The 26,580-nt window shown below is 47.1% G+C and overlaps 1 protein-coding gene across 1 annotated transcript in view; it reads left to right on the forward strand.

Annotated features, from left to right (window-relative positions):
• LOC126533573 (calcium-activated chloride channel regulator 3A-1-like) overlaps positions 1-20,206 on the forward strand; it is a 39,981-nt gene extending 19,775 nt beyond the window's left edge. Inside the window, exons 9-14 of the mRNA XM_072289538.1 lie at positions 1,431-1,928; positions 3,294-3,518; positions 5,827-6,103; positions 8,020-8,246; positions 17,823-18,198; positions 18,295-20,206. Of these exons, the coding sequence (XP_072145639.1) occupies positions 1,431-1,928; positions 3,294-3,518; positions 5,827-6,103; positions 8,020-8,246; positions 17,823-18,198; positions 18,295-18,719 (2,028 nt within the window). The 3' untranslated portion in view covers positions 18,720-20,206. The remainder of the gene's footprint in view (positions 1-1,430; positions 1,929-3,293; positions 3,519-5,826; positions 6,104-8,019; positions 8,247-17,822; positions 18,199-18,294) is intronic.
• Positions 20,207-26,580: the final 6,374 nt, after the last annotated feature.

Raw genomic sequence — 26,580 nt, forward strand, 5'->3', positions numbered from 1 at the left:
TTGCTAGGACTATGTTTTACGGAAGTGTTTCAGTGCCGCTCTCTTGGGCTAAGAGAAATGCATCCACGCAGCACCGCCGCTACTGCTGAGTAGCGCCACCTTTAAATGTGCGCCGCGGTTCCCCTATTCGTCGCTCGCACCACACCGCTTCCGCAATTTCCGCTTCTGGGATTTCCGGTTCCCGAATTTTCGCTTATTGCACGCTCACGCCTCTACACAGCTGTAAGTGAGGGCGGTGACGTTGCTTCCGCTCGGAGCCGGAAGCTGGGACTACGTGAGTTCCTTTGGTCCCGAAAGCTGAGCGGATGAGCGAGGGAGAAGGGCGGAGGAAAGTTGGTTGGAGGCACTTAACATGAGGAGGTATTCTGTAAGAGTCCACCTAGTGGACCTGTCCACTTCGTCTGCCGTCGAAGTGCTGATTTTCGGGGCTGTGGTGCGCTTTAGCTAGAGCCGCGCACCACGGCCAATCAGCACTTCAGCAGCAGACGAAGTGGACAGGTCCACTAGGTGGACTCTTACACAATACTTCCCCTAGTCCGCGGAAACGTGCATGGAGAGAGAGAGAGAGAGGGAGATATGCAAATTAGAGAAAGACAGGGAGGTTAACCAGAGTTAAAGCCTCCGGTTTGCTACCCTGCACTAGGGAAAGGGAAAGTAAAGACGGAAAGAAGAGTGGGGACAAAAAGAAAAGAGTGAAAAAGAAAAAAAAAGGATGGGACGGGATCATTATAGAGTTTCTAATAGGCCACTGCCACGTGCATGGAGAGGCTTTAGGTATTCCTAAAGAGCTCCTATCCGGGGATGGAGAAAATATACTGCTTTACATTTACTGCGTCGAATTCGATGCGGTTTGATGCACTCAGCAAAAGAAAGATAGCATCTACCGAAGGCAGGAAGCAATCTTGAACATCAATTCATTTTCTGTAAATTTTAAGATCGCAAACTTGCAAAACGTAACTATTAAGTTTGCAATCAGTGAGGAAGAACGATGTCACAATTCTAGGAAGTGCATATATTGAGACATGTAGAGTTGACAAAATTTATACATATTGCTACGGAACAATATATGCGATCACGAAAAGGCGAGCAGTGTGAAGACGACGACGACGACGATTAGAAGCTAGCGCGGGCTGTTGCCTCTTGGCCAAGCGCAGCGTATTTTCTTGTATATATATATATATATATATATATATATATATATATATATATATATATATATATATATATATATATATATATATATGTGTGTGTGTGTGTGTGTGTGTGTGTGTGTGTGTGTGTGTACGCGTTTCTTTTTCCTTTTTTTATCCTTTTCTCTCTCTCACCTATCGCACCCCTTTGCCCCTCCCCCAATACAGGGTAGCCAACCGAAGATAATCTCTGGTTAACCTCCCTGTCTTTCCTTTGCCTCTCTCTCGCTCTACGCGCAGGAGTTCAGGAGGAACGCGCACCGCGTCGAGGGCTCAGTCATCGTGCTCATGACCGACGGCGGAGAGACCTCGGCGCCCTACATGGCCGACGTGCTCGCCGACCTGGTCGCGGCGGGAGTGAGGATCAACACGATCGCGCTCGGCAAAGATGCCGAGCGCAAGCTCGAGGTGTTGGCCCTGCGCACGGGGGGCAAGCCGTTCGCGCTCCGGGACGGCAGCTCCAACGAGGCGGCGGTCGCCCTCGAGTCGGCCTTCCTGGACTCTACCGTCGCCCTGCTGGACCACGACAAGAGGCCGATTGTGGTGAGGCTTACATTCCTCATGACCCTTGTGCACACAGTGTGTCGAGTCCACGCCCTGCTGGACCACGACAAGAGGCCGATTGTGGTGAGGCTTACATTCCTCATGACCCTTGTGCACACAGTGTGTCGAGTCCACGCCCTGCTGGACCACGACAAGAGGCCGATTGTGGTGAGGCTTACATTCCTCATGACCCTTGTGTACTAAGTGTGTCGAGTCCACGCCCTGCTGGACCACGACAAGAGGCCGATTGTGGTGAGGCTTACATTCCTCATGACCCTTGTGTACTAAGTGTGTCGAGTTCACGCCCTGCTGGACCACGACAAGAGGCCGATTGTGGTGAGGCTTACATTCCTCATGACCCTTGTGTACACAGTGTGTCGAGTCCAAGCCCTGCTGGACCACGACAAGAGTCCGAATGTGGTGAGGCTTACGTTCCCGACAACCCTAGTTAATTTCCCTTTCCCTTTGTCCTCTGGTAGCTTCAACACTAGTTAAGGAGGGAAGGTGTTTAAGGTCCGAAGTCGGCGCCCCTCGATGATTCGATTGCACGGTGGCATCGCGAAGGAAGGGCCGTGGTCCGATAAAGTGACGCTTTATTGAAGCGCCGATGAGTCTGTCCGAGTGCAATCCCGAAACAGCGCTCTGCAATCAACAGTATTAATAAGTTTGCGTAGACTTGACTACCCTTGTGAACACAGTGTGAGGAGCATCGACTCTCATCCTTTTTTTTTTCAGTATTCAATGTCAACTGCAGAGAAATTTGCCCTTGGCTGAATTGCTAATAAACCACTAGTATGTGCTGCAGTGTCCGATATTCGCCATGCCTGTAGCCGATTCTAGACACAGCCCATATCTGTATCGATATCGCCCATAACTAGCCAAGTCTAGATATAGCCTATATATATATATATATATATATATATATATATATATATATATATATATATATATATATATATATATATATATATATATATCACGTAATCACTCTATGTAACCAGTTGACGGCGACGCAGGATAAATGTAGTTCCCTATTCATCCGGCGAGTCTGTTCGTGCAGTTGGCAACCACGCAGGAATTACAGTTGCGGAATAAAGCAATAAAGCGCCCGTGTCTGTTCTAGTCGTTTCGACCTAACCCAGTCAATTCATACTGAAGCAAAATAATCTTGGCAAAGATGAGGACGAGATGATGATTCTCACGATGATGATCGTGATAACTAAATAGATAGCACGTACTCACAGAGGGGGATGAGCCACGAGTCGGGTTGTTTGTACTCACAGATAATTGTAGGAACGAATGGAAAATTGGAAAAGGTAAAACTGCCAACAAACAACTATTGTGTAACTCAGAAGTCGGAGAAGATGGATGGACTATTACGCTTAAGTAAAGCAAAAATAAGGTTAACTGCACGAGTTAGACTGGAAGCAATAGAGAATTATAATAAGGATAATCGGTGATAAACGTCTTGTAGTTTGACTGTATTCACACACGCAGCGTCAAACGAATTCCTGGCTCCTAATACCACTTCGCCGTGCCATCTCTGCATCCTCTGTCCAGATCTTCGCAGAGACTGCGAAGGTGCCGAAGGAAGGCGTCGCTTTCTCCGTGCTCGTCGATCGAGACCTGGGAAAGGGGACCACCGTGACACTTTCCTGCGATGGGACGTGCGCGCTGAAGATCGAACTGCGCTACCCCGACGGCAGGAAGTGCAACGAGTGTCTGACGACGCAGTCCACGAAGGCGGGCGTTTACATAACTATCAGGATTCCTGGCACCGCCACGGTACGACACGATATTTATTTATTTATTTATTTATTTATTTATTTATTTATTTATTTATTTATTTATTTATTTATTTCAAATCGATGCTTTCTTTGCGGACCCCCTCCCGGACTTTCCTGACCGAGGCTGCTGTTGCTGTCTGGCCTAATAGCTTACACTTGAAGAAAATATTGAATAATGTGCCCGATAGCCAGATTGAAACTCGGTCCCCTGGCACGACAGTATGACGCACTAACCATTAGGCCACAATGGCACGTGTAGTTCTTGTATGTCATGCCAACACCAACTGGCTCTGAGATTAGAGACCTTTAACGTATCCGCTATTCAGGCAAGCGGAGGTGGTTTGGACGGATTGCCGGATGGGCGGGGGCGTAAATGTGAGCGGCCGCAGCGGTGCAGCCGCCTGGTGGCATAAAGCTCAGCCAGACAAACACAGAGCTAAAATTGCAGTAACCTGCTGTATTCTGCTTCGCTGCTGGTGCAAATTTTCGGGAGCGGCGTAATTGTGAACACAATTATGCTGCTGTCGAAAATTTGCACCAGCAGTTAAGCAGAATATAGTAATTGGCTCTGCGTTTGTGTGGTTGAGCCTTGCCCCACCTGCTGGCGCCACCAATCTGGCCGCCGGTTATATTTAAGCCAAAGAAGCAAGACTGAAAAGGGTACATTTAAAGCGTTTGACGCCACGACGACGCGATGTGAGCTTCGCGATATTTTTTTTCCGCTACAAACACCGACGAAAGACGTAACGATTACAAGGAATTTCAGTCATTCGTAACGCGTCACGTACAAGTTCCGTTACAGCACACGACATGAGCATGGAGGCGGAATACCATCGATGCCTACCATAGCCTAATGGAAAAAAGGTTTAGCTGGTCAGTAAATGTGCGTAATACCGTTTGCGGAAAACCGGGTTACCGGATAAATGTGCGGCAGCAACAGAGCCATGGTTACACCTCGGGGCGCGGTGTTTAACCGGGGTGCACACGACGGTGTGTAGTGAGCTATCGTATTCTACTTCAAGCGTATGACGCAAGCAAAATCGTTCGCACGATGAGCTCTTTATGATTGTCCATCTTGAATAACACTCACGCGCTACAATAACGTTTCAAACTCGCTATACTTCGACAAATTTCCGCAAGATGCCGCTACAAGCTTTTCTACCGCCTTCTACGGCTCCGGCAACTCGGTGATGTGTAGGAGTACCAGCTAAAACTCTCTAATAAAGGTCATTTGTATTTCATTCGGCGCTTAGAAATGAAATCAGTAAACTACGCTCTTGGAACAACAAAACGACCGCTCTTACCGCAAAAAAAAAAGACTTGCCAAGTGAGACAAGGATGCTGAAGAGCAAACGCGAGTGGTGACGCCACCTTTAAGTCCCCGCACTGAGTTCGCCATGACATCACGTATTTGAGTCTACATAAGTCTGCTGAACTGTTCACCGGTACAAGAGGTTAAAGATTATGTTCCAAATGAACCAGAGTCACAATCTATGGAAGTTGAATTTCGAGAACTTATCCCCCACCATGGCCCAAATACGAAAATATACCATGACATTCGTGATGCCAGAACTAATTTTAGTGGCCGCCATCTCGGCTATGACGTCACACCGAGAGCCGCCATCTTGAATTTGCGAAACCGAAACTATGGTGTCATGACGTCATAATCATGTGGTGTCACATCTATCCGCCGTATTGGACCGTTACGTCATCGCTGGCACCCAAATTCCACCTCCATCTTTGATTTCACATTCCGAAACTATGCCGCCAGCTTGGATTATGACGTCATAATCACGTGTTATCACTTCTAACCACCATCTTGGATTATGACATCATCATGGGCACCCGAATTTGGCCGCCATCTTGGATTTCAAATTCCTAAACTATGCCGCCGTCATTGATTATGACGTCATAATCACGTGGATTCACTTCTATCCGCATTTTCGATTACGTCATCATTGGCACCCGAATTCGGCCATCTTGGACTTATCGGTGACGTCATCAGTTGGTGGCCACCTTAGATATATCAGGGACTTCACCAATCAATCACCAATTCGATATACTAATGACGTCACCAATCAATCACTTATTGGGTTGCTATATCGATTTACTGTGAGGGCCGCCATCTTGAATTCCCCGGACTGAAAATTTCACCCCGAAGGGAGGTGGTAGCATACCTCAAGAAATCGAGAAACGTGATGAGTAAGAGCTAACGCTCTTAAAAAGAAAGGCCATAGTTCTGCACGCCTCTTCCGTGAGCGTCACACCAATTGACGCCTTCTCTCTCTCTCTCTCTCCGCGTATAGCCTGGTACGTGGACGCTGGTGGTGTCGCTCAATCCCGGAAGTAGGGAAGTCCAGGTCCACGTCCGCGCCACGTCGTTCGTCGTCGACGCTACGGTGGAGCCCGTGCTTGTGCGCTCTTTCGTAAAGAGGACCGAGGTCAATGTCGCCACGGATGCCGTCGTGTACGCCGAGGTCAGCAAGGGAACGCGGCTCGTGCTCCATGCCAGGGTCACGGCCACGGTCATCAGACCCCGGTCGCCCGACGGGATCGAAGTTGAGCTACACGACAACGGCCTCGGTAAGTTTCAACCTTCTCAGACCCGCCAGAATACTAATGGCAGAATAGCAGTTAAAGTTAAATCGTTAAAAATTCTGATGTTTTACGTGTGAGAACCAGGATATCATTATAAGGCACACCGCAGTGTAGGGAGGGGGGGGGGGGGGGGGGGGAGTGGACTCCGGATTAATTTTGACCACATGGAGTTCTTTGACGTGCACCCAATGTACGGTGCACAGACTTTTTTTCTTTTTTCAATTCAACCTCACCAACATTTTGCCCGACGGATCGTATGCAAAATCGCACCATGTGTGTTGTGCTTAACTCTCCTATGGTGCTTGCCATGGGCAATGAATGTGCCGCAGCTCCAAGCTCGAGTCGCACTACAAGTGCCACCTTCAAAGATTACTTCCCTGACAAGCAGCTTCGAGAACCAAGTCATTTAAGGACCCCAGAAACTGTTTCATTGATTAAATAGCACGCGCACATTCTCACAATAGCACATGCGTGTGTAGATATCTGGACAGTGTCCATTTCTCCAGTTTGTACCGATGAAAGTAGCTTTACCCAAACACACTGGTTTGTTTAACGTCACGTGGTGGTTTCTCGCGTTCACTTTTCATGCTGGATTGCCGCATCATTCGGTGACATTTGAAACGCACTACACATGGATTTTTCGTGGACGGTGACGCCGTAGCAGTACGTCCCACACAAAGCATCAATCTTCTTGAAAACTGATGGCAACTAAACATTTACACGTCTGACATGTAGTGTTCCCTGCATCGGTGCGTGCCTTTATATTACGTACACCAAAACATTTTAGGATATCATTTCTTGCTTTACTTTGTAAAGGATGAAAGCCTTTGTTCACGAAGGTGGAAACCATAGAGCTAGCAAGTGAAAACAGGGCCTGATGAGTTCATTGCGATTGCATTAGACGTGACGCTCCCTGTGGCCTTCGTCGCATCCCCCCCTCCTCCCACGTCCCGACTTCATCTGCTCGAGAGCTGGCAACTAAAATGCGAAGGGAAGCCAACCGCAGCCGAGAACGGCTGAGAATCAGGTGGTCCGATTAGAAATTTGCAGTCCTAGGACGGAATCGCAACGTCGCTTGTACTACTCGTAGATACCTACATGCAGAGAGAATTTTATGCACTTAGCAGAATACCGGGTATTGAGTGACCGTGTTGGTGGCGCCATCTTGTGACTCACTTTAACTCGAGAGGATGCAGAGGTACTATTCTTCAGTGACCAATCACGATTTACCTTAAATCCCTGCGTACACTTTCTTTAGCAAAAGTAAGCCCATCCAGGGGCTTCAGTACTACCTAGCTGCTGGTGTATAGTGCGTCGGCAGTCCCGTAATCGCCAACATATGTTCCTTCTTTTCCTCCTTCGATGAGAACGCCCGTGCACCACAATCACATCCCCAGTATGTATGTCATCATCATTCATCATCAGCCTGGTTATGCCGACTACAGGGCAAAGGCCTCCCCCATACTTCTCCAACTACCCCGGTCATGTACTAATTGTGGCCATGTTGTCCCTGCAAACTTCTTAATCTCATACGCCCACCTAACTTTCTGCCGCCCTCTGCTACGCTTTCCTTCCCTTGGAATCCATTCCGTAACTCTTAAGGACCATCGGTTATCTTCCCTCCTCATTACGTGTCCTGCCCATGCCCATTTCTATTTCTTGATTTCAACTAAGATATCATTAACTCGCGTTTGTTCCCTCACCCAATCTGCTCTTTTCTTATCCCTTAACGTTATACCAATCATTCTTCTTGAAGAAAAAACCGTTGAAGAAAAAAATGTCACAGTATGTTTGCCACCTTACTGACAGCCATCCGGGAACTACCAGTAACCCGCTATACCGTGAATGGTGATATGCGTGTGTACAAGGTAAAAAGACCTCCTGAATTTCCCTTTCCGCAGGCGCTGACGTCACGGCCAATGACGGAATCTACAGCGGCTACTTCACCTGGTTCGACGGCGTGGGCCGTTATTCGGTGTCCACTCGCGTCGCGAGCGTAGACCGCACCGTCTTCGTCAGCAGACGGATGGCCTCTGGAGGATGGCCGGTCACAACATTGAGTTCAGGTGCGCGTGACCTTGTTGGTTTGGGAAAGCCCGACCGTGGGACGAGTGGCGCTGAGCATTGTGTCAGTCTCTGGACAACTGGGTGTTTGCCCGTGGGATGCAAAAATGAGGGAGTGCAAGTTCACTTCCACAAACTCCATCCTCACAAGTCGTTTCCAGCGTTGTGGAAGCTGCAGGACTCCTTAGCCAATAAGAAGACCGGATGCCCCCTCGAGATGCGTTCATCCGCGCCGCGTCGTCTGCTCACCGCCTCAGCGATTCGTGGTAGAAGACGAGCATACCTAAAGGTTCCAACATGGGTTCACGTATCAGTTTTATTTTTGCTTCGTATTGCTGTAACGAACGAAAGACAACTTCCCTAATGCCGCGAATAATCAGACAGTTAGGCCAGGAACTACATTCAGCTGCGCAAGAATATTAGCCGGGTGCGCCTCGTACTTTCGGCAGTGCTGCAAACGACTTGTGAGATGAGTATGGATGTCATTTAGTGCGAGCATTGCGTCCGCTCTACTCTGACTTTGAACTGCGGGAGAAGTCCTGCGCAAGTTCCCTTCGACCATCCCTTCGCAAGTTCCCTGCGCAACCATCCCTTCGAGGACGCGAGATCCGCGTCCTCAAAGCTGGGAACGCAATACTGCCCCCAGGGACATCGCATAATGGCGCCACTCGAAAGCGTTGGGACCTATTAACGCAGACCCAATGCGCGTAACTAGACACGCACGTTGTCAAGCACTGAATAAAACACAACAAAAATAAGGCATCATGTTTGCCCCTAACGACGCAACACAAGGAATACCAACTAGACATTTGATTCCGGAAAAAAATGTTTCAGAGTAAGCTCCTATCTAAATGCATGAGAAGGGCGAAATTCTTTTGCTCAGTCTCTAGTGCGCCTAATTTTGATCAGGTTTCTTGCATTAAACGAAATCGTTTACTGAGTGTAGGAAGAATATGTCTCATTTATGTCGTCATTTGTTTAGACAGAAATTTTGGGAAATTGCATAATTGGGAAAAAAAATAAGTTTAAGAATCTAACTCAGCAATGAACAATGATAATAGCATTCTGTCACTGCACCTATTGACACATATAAAACGGACAAAATCGATGTAATACTACATCACGTAAATGTCCTCTCAGCCACCCTATAGACAAACTGGACAAGCGCCCAATGACAGAAAACAAGATCCTTGGAAACTGGCCTGCGCGAACATCAGCGCGATCCGCTATGAAGGCGCTGCTGTGGTACTTAAAAGACACGGGACTTTCTGACAAATTGTGAATGTACACTGTGTGACGTAAGATGGTACGGTGACACTGCGTAACACTAGGAACGCCTCTGCGGGCTGGGGGACAGTGCCCACAGAAACAGTTTGTGTGTACGTGCGTGTGTGTGTGTACGTTCTTTTTTTCTTTTATCCTTTTCTCTCTCTCTCTCACCTATCGCATCCCTTTGCCCCTCCCCCTGTACAGGGCAGCCAACCGAAGATAATCTTTGGTTAACCCCCCTGTCTTTCCCTTTGCATTTCTCTCTCTCTCTCTCTCTCTCTCTCTCTCTCTGTTAGCAGAACTTTAGCAGAACCCGCTTAAGCCCCAACCACTGGCACGCGCCGAAAGCTTCGGCGCGCGCTGGCAAGCGAATGCGTCGCTTCGCTTCGGCTGGAGGTAAAGGGCGCGCAACCACTGGAGAAAAGCTCCGACGCGCGCCGAAGCTCGCTCCTCGGCTGCGGCGCACTGTTGCTGGACTACTCCGTCTTCATCCGTCAAAGTCCGGCCTTAAACAGCTTGCTGTAAACTAAGCTCGAAACAATAAGTTATTGATCTGTATGTGCTTTTAGATATTAAAAACACGTTTGAATAATGAATATACACCTGCCGCAACAGTTTGTTTTTATTTTTGAAGTAACAATAGTGTATAAAATATCGACATCAGCGCTCGCGCGTCGTCCGTCTGCAAGATCGCTTTGCAAACACCTGCACGACGATGCCATATATCAAAAACTGTTGCACCATTTCATTTTTTGGTAGCTTATTGCACAGCCAACTATGTAAGAATTAGGCGTGCAATGTGTAACTGAAAAAAATCTGTGTTGGAAATATTGCCACGTAGTAGTGACGGTAAATGAATAGTGCCGGCTCAATCGCAACGATAGCGGCGAGCAATGTCGGCAATCGTAGAAAATCTCATCTGCGGGTTAAGCGCGTCGGTTTGCATACGGCAGTCGTCGAAAGTTACAGCCTATTCGCTGGTGTCCGCGTGCCTTCCAGAAACTACAACACAATTCGTGTCGCGTATGCAATCAGATTAGCAAGGTTCGTCGACAACAGACAGAACCATCGATAACATTCGCGAAACTTCCGATACGTTCAGGTGCATCCTGCACCGAGCGATAACGTTTAACATTTTTTAGCCGGTGAAATACGGTAACCGGATACAGATAAAGCATCCGTGTCAATATAATTATGCTTGTTGGTGCATGAGAGAAACGTGAACAAGTGGGTTCTGAGAAAATCAGCAAAACAGAATTGAAACCCCTGTAGCATTCAAAAAAAAAAAAAAAAAGCTAGAATAGCTAAAATGTATGCAATTCGTATCTTGTCTCCCCCCAATTCTTGATTCTGCCAAATCTAGCCCATGGAGCACCTCTATTATTCTAGGTTGCTTTGACGCATCAACACCCCATCCGGAGGCCTTCACATTGAGTGTATTGCTACAAAACATTTTCACAGTGTAAGGGCCATGTTCTATTGTAACTGGTTTCCACATATCAAGTTTGCCTTTCTTTACATTAATCAAATGACATACCGTCAGATAATACAAGCTTGAGAATTAGAGGGTTCTAATAGGAGTCTTTCGTTGCCCTTTGCCAAGTCGTACTATTGAAGCACTTATTCGAATGTATGGGAGCAGCTCATTTGCATAATATAAGAAATATATAAACACGTTATTTTCACAATTTATACACTTCGTCACCACAAAAAGAAAAATTGCAGTTTATTGTTTTCAGCCTGCTATGATGTTTTGACTGAGAAAGATATATTCAATTTGTTCTGCGAGGCCCGCAATAATTGCTGTGGCATATTATTTTATTGCACAACACTGCATACAGTAGCCAGCCATTATTAAAACTCAGAAGAAATAAATAGCACAATGCATATGATCAGGCACATAGCATATTATTGCACTTTCTTAATTCATGCCAGAACGACGACCACAGGCGTCCTTCTCCAACAAGGTCAGCATCCATCCTTACCATCGGGCTTCACACCCTCAGCACGTTCAACCTCAGCTCTGTGGTGTTTAAAGCAACCTCAAGTGCGTCTTACGGTTCCAGGGATAAGAAAGAAGACCGTCCTGCCTACCTTGGCCTTGAAGCAAGCAGCTCTGGATTGTTTGCACACTTTCTACTTTGATCGAGTCCACATATATACGGATGGTTCTTCCACTCAGACCAGCTCCACCAGCGCAGTGGTTATACCATCACGATCACTAAGCATCCAATACAAGATTTCTCATTTGACAACATCGACCGGTTCGGAGCTTGTTGCCCTCCGAGGTGCCGTTGATTATATTAATAACCAACCGGCTAATCGGTGGGCAATATTCTGCGATTCAAAGGCGGCCTTATAATGTCTTCTGTCATCTCTCCGTCGCGGGTCATGTGAACAACTCGTGTCGGAGATACGAGAAATGCACCATCACATGATCATGAAAGGACACGACGTCGTGTTTCAGTGGCTGCCTGGTCATTGCGGTATCTCCGGCAACGACCTCGCTGACGAAGCTGCTACGAAAGCCCACGAAGGAGCAACCCTTATTTCTGTACCTTTATCGCAGACTGACACAGCCCAACACTTAGGCAAGCTAGCACACTCTTTTGACATTGGAAAAGTGGCACACACCTGGATTCACTCTACATCGATTGCATTCCCTCGATCCCTCTATGCAACTGCGGCTGTTACCAGGTCTTCTGCGAAATGAGGAAACAGTGCTGTGCCGCTTACGTTTGGGCGTCGCATTCACCAGTGCATATGCATTTTTGATTAGAATGGCTGATAGCGCCGAGTGCAATGCCTGCGGTGTCGAGGAAACCATAGAACACCTAATGTGCTACTGCCCATCTTTTGAAGATGAAAGGCAAGACCTCTGCAGAGCTCTCAATCAGCTAGATGGAAAGCCGTTCACCTTGAACAAGATCTTGGGACCATGGCCTCGCATATCGCAGCTACAAAAGGCCACAAAAGCGCTGCTGCGATATTTGAAAGATACCGGATTGAGTCGGCGTCTGTGATCCAGACTGAGTGACCGACTGATATCCCCAGTGGACTTTCTCTTCTTTTAATCTTTCCGTCCCCCTTTCCCTTTCCCCAGTGTAGGGTAGCCAACCGGGCTCAGTCCTGGTTAACCTCCCTACCTTTCATTTATCATTTTCTCTCTCTCTTCTTAATTCATGCCCTTTTTTTAATTGCACGAAAGCTACTACACTAAAATAGTATACTAGTACATACTTAAAAAGCACAATTTTATACTACGATAATAGTCAATCATTCAAATTTTTACAGCTAGAGAGCCTTTGTACTGGTGCACTTAACGAGCACTAACTATGTGAGACAAAATGTAGAGAAAACATGAATGCAGTAGACAAAAAAATGGAAGATAGAGAAACAAATAGGGAAAAAAGGAAACGCGAAAAAGTAAAAGGGAGTTAATCCTACGTGATTATTTACAGATACACAAAACACAGGAAATGAACTCTGAAGTATGTTTTGGAGTCGAGTCTTATTAGCACAATCTTGTAACAAGCCCAGGCAACGAATGTGGAATGCTACCTGGTATACTGTTGCGGCACAAACAAATGCATATGATCAAGAAGCTTTAAGGAATGTGTAATGTCATGGACCACCTTATACAGGAACAAAAGGTGCAGGAACAAAGGCTCAACTGTGGTCGCCAGAATGGCAAAAGTGGTGCTTGAAGATAGACATCAATTTATTCTGGATGCGTTCAATGAGGTCAGAATTAGATTTGCTCATTGCACCCCCCTCCTACAGAGGCATACTCTAGTAGTTGGAGGCACACAGCAGAATTTCAGAAACACAACAGGTGAGTGGAAATCATGCAATATACGGCATGCAATTCCAAGAGCGTGAAGGACATCTTGTGTAATTATCTATGTGAAGAGAAGCTTAGCATTTTGTCGAAGTACACACCAAGATCTTTCATTTCATCGACCCTAAGGAGTGGAGCATCACGTAGGGTGTATCAAAATTTCACATGGTGCGTTTTGTGCATATAACTTAATGCCATAGTGTTGGAAGCATTTAAGAGTACTTATTGTTTCTGCACCAGTTCAAGAGTGAAAAAATGTCTTTTTGGAAGTCGATGCAGTAGTGAACACTGTTGACAGTCTGAAAGTCTGAAATGTCGGCACACAAAGTCATGCTGTTCATTTATTAAAATGATCTTAGCACTAACAGAAAGCGAGGAATCCCATATCGATTCAAACACCTGACGCACTGAAGAGGATAGATATAGGTCGGCAGTTAGTAACTGCACATCTAGCACCTGATTTGTGCATGGGCAATGTTCATGCTACCTTCCGAGTGCTAGAAAAGGTACTAGACTTTAGGGAACTATTGAAGATGCTTGTGAGAACGAGGAACAAGTATGCTTCCATACATCTTAACCCTTTCAGACACCACTTTATCCCGTTGATTGAAAAGTTGCTTTCACCACATCTCTTGCATCCTCAGAATCGTAGAAAGTGTACAGCCGCAGCAAATATTAAGAATTTTCAATAGTTTAGCGAGTTTTGTCAAGTTTACAAAATTTCGACTCCATGCGAAAACTCACTACAGGAACACAAAATATGAAAACATGTACTATTTCGTGTTTTGAAAAGCTTGAAAAGCACTTATCCAGCCACTTGACAATTATGCCTGGTGCACGACATTGTAAAAAACAATGAAAGAAGTGAACCCGCTACATACAACATACTGACACAGAGTAACAACACCCAGCCGTCCTCCTTCTCACTCATTTTGTTAAAACATTCTGCACATTATTCAAAATTGCAGCACAGTTCCAATAATAAGTGTTTCAAGATGTATGAAACACATTTTAAATACCATTACTTTCATCAGTGCTTTTGCTATTGATGCACGCTCCTGCTGTGCCCAATTGTGTAGACAGCGTCTCAAAGGGTTAAGCTCTGTGGAGGAAATACCATCAACACCACAAGAAAGGGAAAGTTTAAGGCAAAGTTTAAGGCACTTCATATACTTGGAAACGAGGTTTTCATTGACTGTTAGCATACACTGCGCCAGACTGAGAAGGAAGGTTACTTGAAGCATATTTCACGCCATATAGCAAACAGAAATGTTCTGCAAAGGCATCAGCAGTGTTCGAGACAACACCACTATTTTCATGAAGAAGACGTACATCTTTGGCACTTCTTTTAGAAGAGAGAGCCCACAAAGCTCCAGAAATATTTTGAATTATGTGTCACGCTGGCTTCAACACAATCAATGTGGTCAAAGTAATGATTCTAATAATAATAATAATCTTAGTGGTAACTTGGCACACTAGACTACAAAGAAGGCTGATGCCTGTATGTTAGAGAATCTGATAACCAGCCATCTAAAGCAGGAATTTGCAGGATGCAGAAGACACTTCCTTCCCCTCCACGTGCACACACACTTGCTCAATAACACAGCACAGCACACACGCACACACTCGACAGGTGCACAACACACAGGAGTGCCAATGAAGTCTGGTTCCAAGGAAGGAGAATCCAAATCGCCAGGGGGGTGGAGAGAAAGCTCTGCATGCCAGATATAATCATGAGTTGTGGTGTCGGGCCATACAGGCGTGATGAGGGCTCAGGCTGTGCTGACCACTTGTTCAGACGAAGTGAAAAAAGATTAGTGCTGTTTAGAGAGACGTCAAACACCCTGCAGTATAGACTAGTGCAATGTTGCGTTGGTATTGCAGGGTGTGCTACTTGAGGGGTTTGAGGCAATCCTCGAAGGCTGGCATGAGCTTGTGACAACCGAAAAGACGGGAGTAAAGGGTGCGTATTGTCCGGCACAAAACAAGAAGTTTTGTAGCCTCGCGAGTTTGGTACGGGAACTATACTGATGAGCAGTACTCAAGTCGTGACAGAATGATAGAAGTGTAGAGTGCTCGGAAAACCTTAGGTCATCAGGGAAGGGACACACGGGACACAAACCCAAGAAAGGGCCGGTGCTTACATACAGTGCTGGTGACATATGTGGAAAATTTGAGAGAACAGCTAAATGCTACACCCAGAATGAGAAGGGCCCGAACAGTCTTTATAGAAGTGCCTCCAAGGGAGAAGGTTGGACGTGCAGCAGTTTCGTTGTGGCTGATACGCATGGCAGCACTTTTTACGGTGCTACTACAAAGTTTGATATTGTAGGCCCAGTCGTTCACCTTTACGGAATGTATTTATTGTAAGCACATATGCTGTTCATCGGCATATTGTTGTTGTGGAAGCGTTAACTTGTTAATCAAACACATTCTGGGCAGATGCATTAGTAACTTGGTTTTGAGTACATCTTTGTCCTGACTACAATTTATAGTATCGCAGCAAGAAACATTTTAGTAGAGGCTGAAGGGATTCCAGCAGTTTAAGCATACTGACTGCACAAAACACTGATGACACCTTTTCACCTTCCCCACAATGCACTCACACCATCTACACTTTCCATAAGCAAAAAGTGAGATAAAAATTCAATTACAGTTTCATTGACTCAGTACTTGCTGCTTCTGAAGCGGGCATCGAAGCAATCATGGTATACGCTGCTACATGCATAGGTCTTGCATGATGCAGGTCCTGCTATGCACTGCACACAGGGCACACGTTGCAAACAGATAATTTCTTTTTGCAGTGCTCAACTATAACGACACACTGACTCAAAGATGACTGCGTTGCCACGTATGCTTCAGTGCGTCAGTGCTCTTGATTGCTACACGAGCGATTTATCCCCAACTAGCCCAAAAGACGGTCGCACTTGAAAGAAGTGAGTGAATGAGTACAGTGAACTTGTACTGAACTGGATTCACATGCCGAATAAAAGAGCGCAATGTCATCTGAAACAGGCGGCACGGCTGATTATGTAAGTACTTCCAATAGTTCGGCTACTAGTGTAGTTCGCTTTCGGGAGTTATCTTTACCACTGGAAACAGCGCAGAGCTTGCCCGTTAAACTTGAGTCAACCGACACCACACGAAACACGCCGCGGTTGACCAACCCAACTTCCACACGGTTCATTCACCACATCACAGGTCACACGAAGTCAAGAGTGCCATATTTTAAATCACTGCAGCACCAAACGGACCTGAAAATTCATTTCCTTCGACAGATTTCTCAGGTGAGTTCGTTCACTCGCCAGTTACGAACTCGATGGACGCGCTAGGCCTACGCGTAACGTAAACAACATCGGCGATAGGCGAGTGTTGATTATCCAGACTTCGGAGCTCGTAAACGTGTTTCCATTCGTTTTGAGCACAACAAAATGCACATACAACAAGCACAGACGTTGCGGCAATCGTGATTCGGTTGGCTGTTTTAGCAGACGATCGTACCGAGCCCGGCGGAACCCAGTGGGCAGGTTGGATTAGTCGGCGTCGTTCGAAGTCGCTTCGGATCCACGTCGCACTGCCACAACCTACGGTCGTCGGTCGGTTGATCGTGTCGTTGTCGGCCTACTTTTACAACACTGTCTTTCAGGAACACTGTCGCGCGCGTCGTGCGTCCAAAACACTCGGACGATCGTTGGTGCCGGCGTCTCCGCACGGTCGGCCATTACAGTCCTAGCAGCCAGAGGCTCCGCAGCCTCCGATTGGTTGACGCCTGCGAGGCGTCGCAGCCTCCCATTGGTGCACGCCGGCGCAGCTTCGCCGCGCGCCGGCAAACTTCTAGCATCGGCAGTAGACGTAATCGCTGCGCGACGTTCCGCTTCAGCGAGTTCCCGACCGACGCTTTGACGCATTTGACCCTTCGGCGCGCGCCGAAGCTTTCCAGCGCGTGCCAGTGGTTGGGGCTTTACGTAGGTTTCGCTGAAGCTTCGTGTAAACTGTGCATTTGTTCACTGCGTTTGACCGCTTCAGATGCTCTAAAGGAGGCATTTACAGAATGGCAATATCTGTTTTTGGTGCATTGTCACGAATTCGTAAACTTAGTGTTTCTGTTTTGTTTTTTTAGAAACAAGAACAAAGGAAGCCGGGAGGTCGATATTTTTGTTAGGCACAGCCATATGAGACCGATTGTTACCATTTCTCTGGCTTCTTTTTTTTTTTTTTTTTTTTTTTTTTTTTTTGCCGACGATTTGAGACACGGCATCAAAATTCTGCTTCGAGCAGTCACTATAGATACCAGCCTTCTCTTTCAGCTGCACCGAAATTCGTTAGCATTTCTGCGTTTCACATTGTATTCGAATAAGGAAATCGGAGTTAGGCCCAGAGCTAAAACCTCCTCTTGATACCTATATACAATGTATGGCACTTGAGCCTGAAGTGCAAATGAACTACTATGACAGTAAAACTCGGTATAACTGCCACTGCGTTGCAGTTTGGAATGAAACACGCTGAGACGCAGTGTGGATAACAATGTAGAATGAAATTGACACACGTGTGGAATGTCCTTTATTTTTTTTTCTTCTTTCAGTCTCCTCCAAGGCCTTCGTCGGACGCGCATCTGCGATCCCGACGGCGGGGCAGGCGACTGGAATTCCATTCAGCCACTTCGTCTACGTTGACCAGAACATCGAAGAGGCCGAACGGAGATTTGTGTCCACCGACAAGGCGCCAGGGTTTGTCCGCTACGCCGAAGGAGGATCCTTCCGCCTCAACATCGACATCAATCCGTACGACATACCGCCTGGCTCCGTCCAGGACCTGACAGTGGAGAACGCCTTAGTGAAAGAGGACGGTGCCCACGTAGTCTTCTTGGCCTGGACGTGCCCAGGATCCCACTTGTATTGGCTTAATGGTGAGCTTTAAAACATGCCCTTGCTACGACACACATAGTCGGTGGTCAGAGCCAGTTGCCAGTTATCGTACGCGCTCTTTTTTGTGCTCGCCGCAGCGTCCCACGTGGAGCTGAGGGTCAGCTCGCGCCCAGGCGACCTCGTGGGAAACTTCAGCTCGGCGCTCAGGATCGTCGTCCCCGCCGAGGTCGGCGGTTCGATTGACGGCAACGTCCGGGCGGGAGCAGTCGGTTTGAGGCAGCGGCTGCGAATCCACCTCCCGGACGCCCTGCTCCTCCACCGCGCGGGTAACGAACCCTTGACGCCGGACTTGTACGTCGCCGTGACCGTGTGGAACGACCGAGGAGTCAGCTCGTCGGTGTCCAACGTCGCTCGAGTCACGTTCCGACGGCCACCGCCGATTGCGGTCTCGTCGCCCAGCGAGACAGCATTGCTGGTCACCGTCCTGACGTGTCTCGCGGTAGTAACGACCGTCGTCATGGTTGCTCGGCGTCGCTTTGCCAAGTTGGTCAACTGCTGCTAGCTAGAGCGACAGAGCGGCGACACGCGGTTATTATACCCACCGGTTCGAGTAGTAAAAATTAGCGCGTCCTCCGAGATCGGGAAGCGTGCAGCGAAGCTCGCGTGCGACTACTAATCTCGGAGGCAATGATGAAATCGGTTCTCTAGAGAATTTACAAGAGGGAAACTCTAACGCTAGTGTCTACGGGAGTTGCGAGTGCAGCGGTTCAGCCAGCGTGGCAATGTAGCGAGCATATTGTAACGGACTTGTCTTGAACCCTGCGGGCCTGGTTTCAGTTCTGCTTTGTGACTGCGCAAAGGTGTCGCTTCGAACAATTAGCAACGAATATGCAGGTGCGCAAACTAATTACCTTGCTGCAGAATAGGTGAAAGCGCAAGTGCGAAGTCGAGACAAATCCGTCTAACGATCGCAGCGCCAGAATATTCCCTCTAGAGGTTCTCACGGGAAACTCTGCGGATTGAATAATGACCTCCGAGATTGGACGGCGGACGCTGTGTAAAGACGGCACGCGCCGCCCGTACCTCGGAGGCCATGATCGAATGGACTCGAAAAAAAAAAAAAGCATTTTAAAAACGTTCAATAGTGATGGAGGACACGCATGGAACAAGCACGAAAACACAAGTGCTAATTCATCAAGCGAAGTTACTTAAAACGGGACATAATACGGTTAATAAGTGGCATAGCATGTGCATGGCGATTACTTGCTCCCTCGTGAGTCGTATGTTTGAGTAATATCACGTGACTATTAATTTCGTTTGAACAAAGTTTTTTTTTTTCATCTTTTTTTAATCGCCTGTGGCAGACAGCGCTGTCCGAGCTTTTCAAGTGGATTTTTTTGGAAGAGGTCTAAATTACTCATTCGATAGGTCCCAATGTTCAGACAGCTGATATAAAAGCTTTATCATTTGTTTAATTCGCATCCTGGACTATTGCACCTTGGAACGTCATTAGGTCTCACCAACAAGACCAAACTTACACGCTCGGAATAGCTTCGTTGCAGGCGTCGACGGCACACTGGTCGCTGTTAATGGAAAGCAGGAAAAATGGAAAACAGGCAATCTTCAATAATAGTTGTTCATTTAGCAAACATAAGGAGACTTGCTATAATTTAACTTCGTGATCTTTTCTAAATCGATACGATTTCACTACTACTCAGGTTCAATTACGCAAATGAAACGTACGTGCGTCCTAAAATGAGTCATCAGAAGCTAATTATCGAATATATTTTCATGAGCTAGCCATACAGTGCGGCTTGTAATATTACCTTCCGCCTCATTACATACGGTAGGTAGCTGGGCGAGCCGGTACATCTGCATTTTTATTACTTACACAACAATAATGCAAATCATTACATACAGCTGGGGTAGGGGATTTGTGCTTTCTGCCAACGGGCGGTCTTTCTTCTTTTCCAACTATTTGCCGAACAAAGGAAATGCTAAAGAAAGTATCACGTGTCGAAGTAATCAATAAACGTTCAATCAAGAGAGCGTCGTTGTGTCCTGTTTCTATGGCGAATAATTTCACCACTTGATTCCTTCAGAAAGTATACGTATACTTCTGCAGGAACGGCATATATGCATATGGTGCTGCAGCCAACGACAGACAGCGCGGCGTGTTCAATGTCAGAGGAACCAATCATTTGGTTCTAGTAAGATGTGTACGTGTTTAATGCCCTATCGCACTGCTGTCTACAGGTACAAAGGTAAGTGCTTACAGAAAGGCAGCAGCACACTTTGTGGCCTTTCAATCGGATGAAGTATTTCTGTGCCAATATTGCACGAGAACTGGCTCAAATAAAAATGTTGGAAGGGAATTCAAGTTGAAGTCTATACGAAAGACGCTGTCTTCCTGAGCGAAACCAGGTGTCAGACCGGGCTAGTTCGTAGTCCATCATAGTAATATGAAACTCTATGGTAGTCCATAATGCACATAGCGCGCTGCGGACAAAGGATGAAAAAGAGGGACGGGGACAAAGCGCTGAATTCCAACTGAACTGACAACGGACAAAGCGCTGAATTCCAATTGATTTGCAACACGAACTTGGGGACAACCGTCGTTCCTTTCCATCTTTTGTCTCGGCAAGTTGGGGTTGAGAACGCGAGTGTATAAACCGCATAATTTATTGCGAGCCGCGCTGGAGCGACGAGGTTTCATCGACGTCAAGTACGTGGAATCACCTTCCAACTTTTTCTCGAAAGTTTAATAATAATAAATAATAATAATAATAAATTCCGGCAGAACCCATCTCACGATGACTGTCGATGTTAATGCGATTAGCAGTGAATCAATGTAGCGACACACCGTATTGCCAATGCCGGAACGTGTACGCAGCCGGTATAGTAAACTAGAAGGCCTTCTAGTTCACTGTACAGCCGGGCTCCTGTGTCGCGCTTCGATGATGATGATTATTTCTTGACATTCCCTTCGTAACGGGGCGGTGCGCAATAGTCACCTAGGCTGTTTGATTTAATGGGGTATGCTGCGCATGTTTTTCATTGTAGCATTTCTGTGTGCACCTCCTCAATCTTTTCTTTTTCAGCACACGCTGCGCCATCTAGCGGTGCCGCCGCGAAGCCCTCGCGTGGCGCGAATTCCGAGCACCGGAAAAAAAAAGCTAAATCTTTTTCTTGTCACTGAAAAATGACAAATACGCAGAGGCACACACACACACACACCCAGTTATCCAAGTTGTCGCCAAATAGCTCCACTGGAGAGCGGCACATACTTAGGGGCACATACCAAGTGCTTCTAAGTTGGCATCAACAGGTTCGCCGAACAGCGGCAAACCCAGCGCCATATATCCAATGCCACACATACCCGTGTCACACGGACAAATTTAGTGTCACTTGGAGCAAGTGCGTGTCAGCACATTGCGATTCACTTTTTCTGGCCCGCTGCTACACGAGGAAGAAAAGGTGTCCTTTGGAATTGACGGCACTGGGAGCAACTGGCAAAATGCACAACATATATTTGTTATTTCAGGCATTGCTTGCAAAAAAAGAAAACGACTATGTGTTATAGTTTGAAGCAGCATTTAGAATAAACTTAGTACAAACGAGGTTATTCATTGCAACCGCAATAACATTAGTATCGATCGTACCAAGACAAACGACCACACTGCATTCAAGGCGACAGAGGAAGGAATGCCGGATTCTGTTGCAGACGGCAGAAGGACGGATCGCGAGCAATTGCGGGGCGTGTTACGGCGACGCTTATTTGCCGCTTGGCGGAACACTCCGAGGTTGCGCTCACCTTTAAAGCGCTAAGAAAGTGCAGAGAATTGCGTCAGTCTCCAGCACCTCCAGGATCGAGCAGTAAGAATAATAACCTTCAGCAGCTTCATGTCTAGTGCGTCCTCCTTACTCTACTCACATGTATATATTATATCGGTTCAAAAACTTAACATATACTTTCTCGGCATTCTTATACATATATATATATATATATATATATATATATATATATATATATATATATATATATATATATATATATATATATATATATATATATATATATATGTGTGTGTGTGTGTGTGTGTGTGTGTGTGTGTGTGTGTGTGTGTGTGAATGGAAAGCTTTCAATTCTTTTACTACACACTTATCAGTTTCCTCATGTATCATCAACTCGCTTTGCAGAATTAAATAAGGTAATCTTACCTAAACACAGGACTAACTATGGCAAGTCTACAGCTAACTTCGCATCAGTATAATTTTGGAATTCCCTGCCTGTAGGCATAGCGAAGAAACCCTTTGAAACGTTTAAAAAGGCTTTGCGCTCATACTTGTCAAACTCATAAACACTTCTTAATGTTCATAACAAGTGCTGTTATATTTACGTATATATGCTTTATTTCTTGCTTAACTGAACGTGTTCTTAACTCAATTTTCTGTTTTACCACTGTTCACCAATTTACCACTGTTTACCAAGATTTTGCTGTCCGCTGTATGGCTTTATAAGAGGTCTCACTCTCAGTCTTGCGACTTTGAGAACTCCTATTGTATTTATATGTCGTATGCATTGTATTACATGTACTACGATAATAAAAATTTTGAATCTACAAGAACGCGTCGTGTATACCAAAGATGCGATTGACGTGCAGCCCGCTCGGCTGTACGACAACAACAAAAAAAAATGAAGAAACCGAATAGACGCGCCGTCACGCTCCACTCGATTTATTCGGCAGCTGAACAAGAGCTGCGTTCCACTCTTACTTGCACTCGACGAAAGGCTGCGACGCTTGAGAGCGCCATGAACGCGAATCCCAGCCACGTCCAATTGCTCCCAACGGTGCGGCTATATATTATATATGGGGCGTTTGTACCATGCACAACGACGAACGTGTCACCCTATTGAACGGCGAGAAGCGGTAGTATCGAGTCGCCCGACGCATGATCGCTTCTCCTCGTACCGACCACGTCTTCATTGATGCACGATTTCCGTCCACGAAGACGACGACACAGGCAGGGTGTGCCGGCATAAACACTGCGCAGCCATTATACGTAAACAGCCTGAGATCGAGAATACAAATTATCTTTTGCAGCGAAGCTGTGTGTGACTCCGATCCCGGGATTCCTTCGTCTCCGTCGACAGAACAGTCGACAGAAAGCCGTTTAACGAATTCGAGCGAGAGGTCCCTATATCCTTATTAGAATTACGCATGCAAGACAGACCCCAGTATTCGTTTCAATAAGTAAAAGCGCGAGTGTAAAAACCACGTGATAGATGATAAGGCGCATTCGAACAGTGCGATGCGCGTAGCGTTCGCCGCAAGCGTTTCCCGGCAAAGATGACGGTTGCATAAGCTGCAGTTGCCGGGAAGCGGCAACTGTGACGCGCGAAGCAGGGAGTGACGTCACTACACTTTCGTATGCAAAAGAAGAACCTGCCTGGCAACTGATTTCATTTGTGTTCTGAGAGCGGTATGGAAATGCCGCGCACAGTCTGGACTCCCGAAGAACAGCGTGGGCGCGATGAGCGGTGACGGGAACAGCAACGTCAATATGCCCAACGGCATCGTGGTCAGGCTAGGCATGACGCAGCGGTTCCTGCCCAAAGCAAGCCACGCACACTTCACCCGCCTTTTACACTGTACCTTTTAGTTATGTACAGAGCATTTAATTGTCTTGCTGTCAGTCATTTCTTGTAATACATTGCTCAATCGTTCGACGCTACGTCACATCGGCTTACCGGAAGGGGTGATACGGCAGCTTCGCTGGTCTACCGTCTTCACAGCGTCGATTGGAGCTCTTTCTTTATTATTTACAGATTATAACGTTTGAAATCATGAAATAGGCGGTTTAAAACTACTACCAATTCTGCTTTCATTATTCGTTTATTTATCACTGAAGCTATACTGATGCAGCGAATGAGTTCGCCGAACGCACTCGCGGTCGAGCGCGTTTTGCAGCGAGTGTCACTAAACGTTCCCGTGTGACAGGGGTATAAATATAATTACACAAGAAGCCAGTGATTTCCCAAGGCACATCCACTTGGAACGAATTCGGAAACTATAGTTTCAAGATAAGCGCTGTCAAACGTGTGGTAAGAATGCACCATTGTTCCACTTACTTTTTTTTTTTACCAAAACGCCTTTTTTATGCATTAAAGCTCAAGAATTACTGGAACACCTATGCGTTATAGCTCGCAAACAATGGGAACGCATAACTCGAAACTGGTGTCATGCTCAAAATTCGTTCCCAGTGGATAAACGAGAAGAAAGAGTTAACCGAGGGGCCCGATTTTTATTAGTCATAAGATTCCAGTGGATGTCATTTTCAAGGTCACCGTCCGTCAGCGGTCGTAAGTCGACGGTGGCAAATTCCAATATGCGCCATAAAATAATTAGTTTGAAAGGTAAATAGCAAAACTTCGCTTATTAGTCAGGCATTCAAGATGACTGCTCATGCAAATGATGCCCAGCTCTAGGAGTACATCTAGCTCAAGCAGAACGGGTTATTTCTTTTTAATTCTGTTAACGATAAATAAATTTATGCAGGAATTACCGGCGATGATAGCGTAAGCGAACGACAGCCCTGACAAAAATAAGCAAGCATGTGACAGTTCCTTCCCCCCCCCTCCCACGATCCCGCAATTCGCTTGCCAGACACCACGCGCCCATTCACTCACCTTCCAGCGACGAACGAACGATCGAGTGACATAGCCCTCCCCCTCCCCCCCCCCCCCCTACCGCCGCCCCTTTTCGCTAACTCAGTTGCCCGAGCGCTTTTCCTCGACGCGTTTCCCAGCCTTCACTCACCGACGCTCACGCTGACGCATATATATCACTGATCTACAAGAAAACGGCCGCATGATCCAAAAAATTAAAGCTATTCGGTATAAAAAAAGTTGCAGATCGCACTTTTTTTTATACCGAATTTGATTGGGGAGCCTTCGGTTCCCCCCTATCAAGTTCCTCAGGACACTCCAATGATTTTTTTGTCACTTTCGCAGTATCGCACGAAAGGCGAAGCATCGATTGCGATAGCAAATTAGTGCACAGCTATACAAGGTAAAGATAGTAGTTTTATCGGCCGCGTAAGCTTGGAAACATTCGCTTACCCGGACACGCTGTCAAAACGCTGGCGTGAGCAAGGGTGGCAGCGGCAGCGAGCGAAGTTACCTTCGTGCTGTCTATCGCTTCAACATAAATTGATGGCGAGAACACAGCACGCACGAAGGTATGAGCCGTCTGCAGATCGCTATGGATCGCTTTCAAGATACGGCACGCTCGGCTGCGTAAAGTACGCAGTTCCTGACGGAGTCGAAGCCGCCGCCCCCTCCTCCTCCTCCTCCCTCCCCACTTTCCTCTCTTTCGCGGGCGAGATTGAACCGCGATCGACAGTTCCCCTTGCGTCCGGTCGCGAAAAACGCAGTTGCTGCCGGAGATCAACGCCGCACGCCGGCTCCCTCTCCCTCCTTCCCTCCCCCCCCCCTAGGCCTTTCGCACGACGGAAGACAGCGCGCTTGCTCTACGCCATAGAGGAAGGAAAAAAATTGGAGGACGCTTAAGCTTCGCCTTCAAGAATGGAACGCGATAGCGTTATCGCACCCCGTTCGCACCGCGCACTCAAAACGATCTACGCGAGCCAAACGTCGTGATCGGCACGGACAGCCGGGCCGCGACGCGGCATGAAGGCGGACGCGATCACGGGGCGAGTGGCGCGCCACGTGTCGGGGCAGCGCCGTACATTGCGAGGAGGGTGTCTTCTGTGTTTGCCGCAATATGGCTCTGCGTGTGCGCAGAGCGCAGAAGAAATGTAGCGGAAACGTACTTCGCTACTCGTGTAACTGCGACTTCTGTAATTTACATGCTCATAATTACCGGCATACACCGCAGTATAACTTTCTACGGCACGTTTCTAAGGCAACACCGCATTCACTAGAGGCGCTTTTGTCCCGCTTTGAACTATCGAACTTGTGGCTGAGTGGTAGCGTCTCCGTCTCACACTCCAGAGACCCTGGTGCGATTCCCACCCAGCCCATCTTGCAAGTTGTTTTTTAGTTATAAATTGCCTTCCGAGATTTTTCGCTCACGGCCGACGCCGACAACACCGGCTTTTCTGCGACACGAGCTCCTTAACGCTGTCGCGTTAAAACTCCATGCTCTACGCTTTCCTCCCTCGCACGCGCCACACTGAGCTGGGATCGTCGGCTCCCGTCGCGTGCTAATTCACTCTCACATGCAGCATACGGCGCGCGGCGACGGTGTTATCGCCCTTGGACTTTTCACGGAACATCACGGCGACGCCGACGGCGAAAATGCGCCTGAGCTGTCCATATGACTGCTATCGCAAAAAAGGACAGTATATATCCAGCACGTATGCTAGCAAGCGCATTTGAAGATACCGAGTATAAATGT

Source organism: Dermacentor andersoni, chromosome 7 (assembly GCF_023375885.2).
Source record: "Dermacentor andersoni chromosome 7, qqDerAnde1_hic_scaffold, whole genome shotgun sequence".
In the NCBI taxonomy this organism is placed as follows: domain Eukaryota; kingdom Metazoa; phylum Arthropoda; class Arachnida; order Ixodida; family Ixodidae; genus Dermacentor; species Dermacentor andersoni.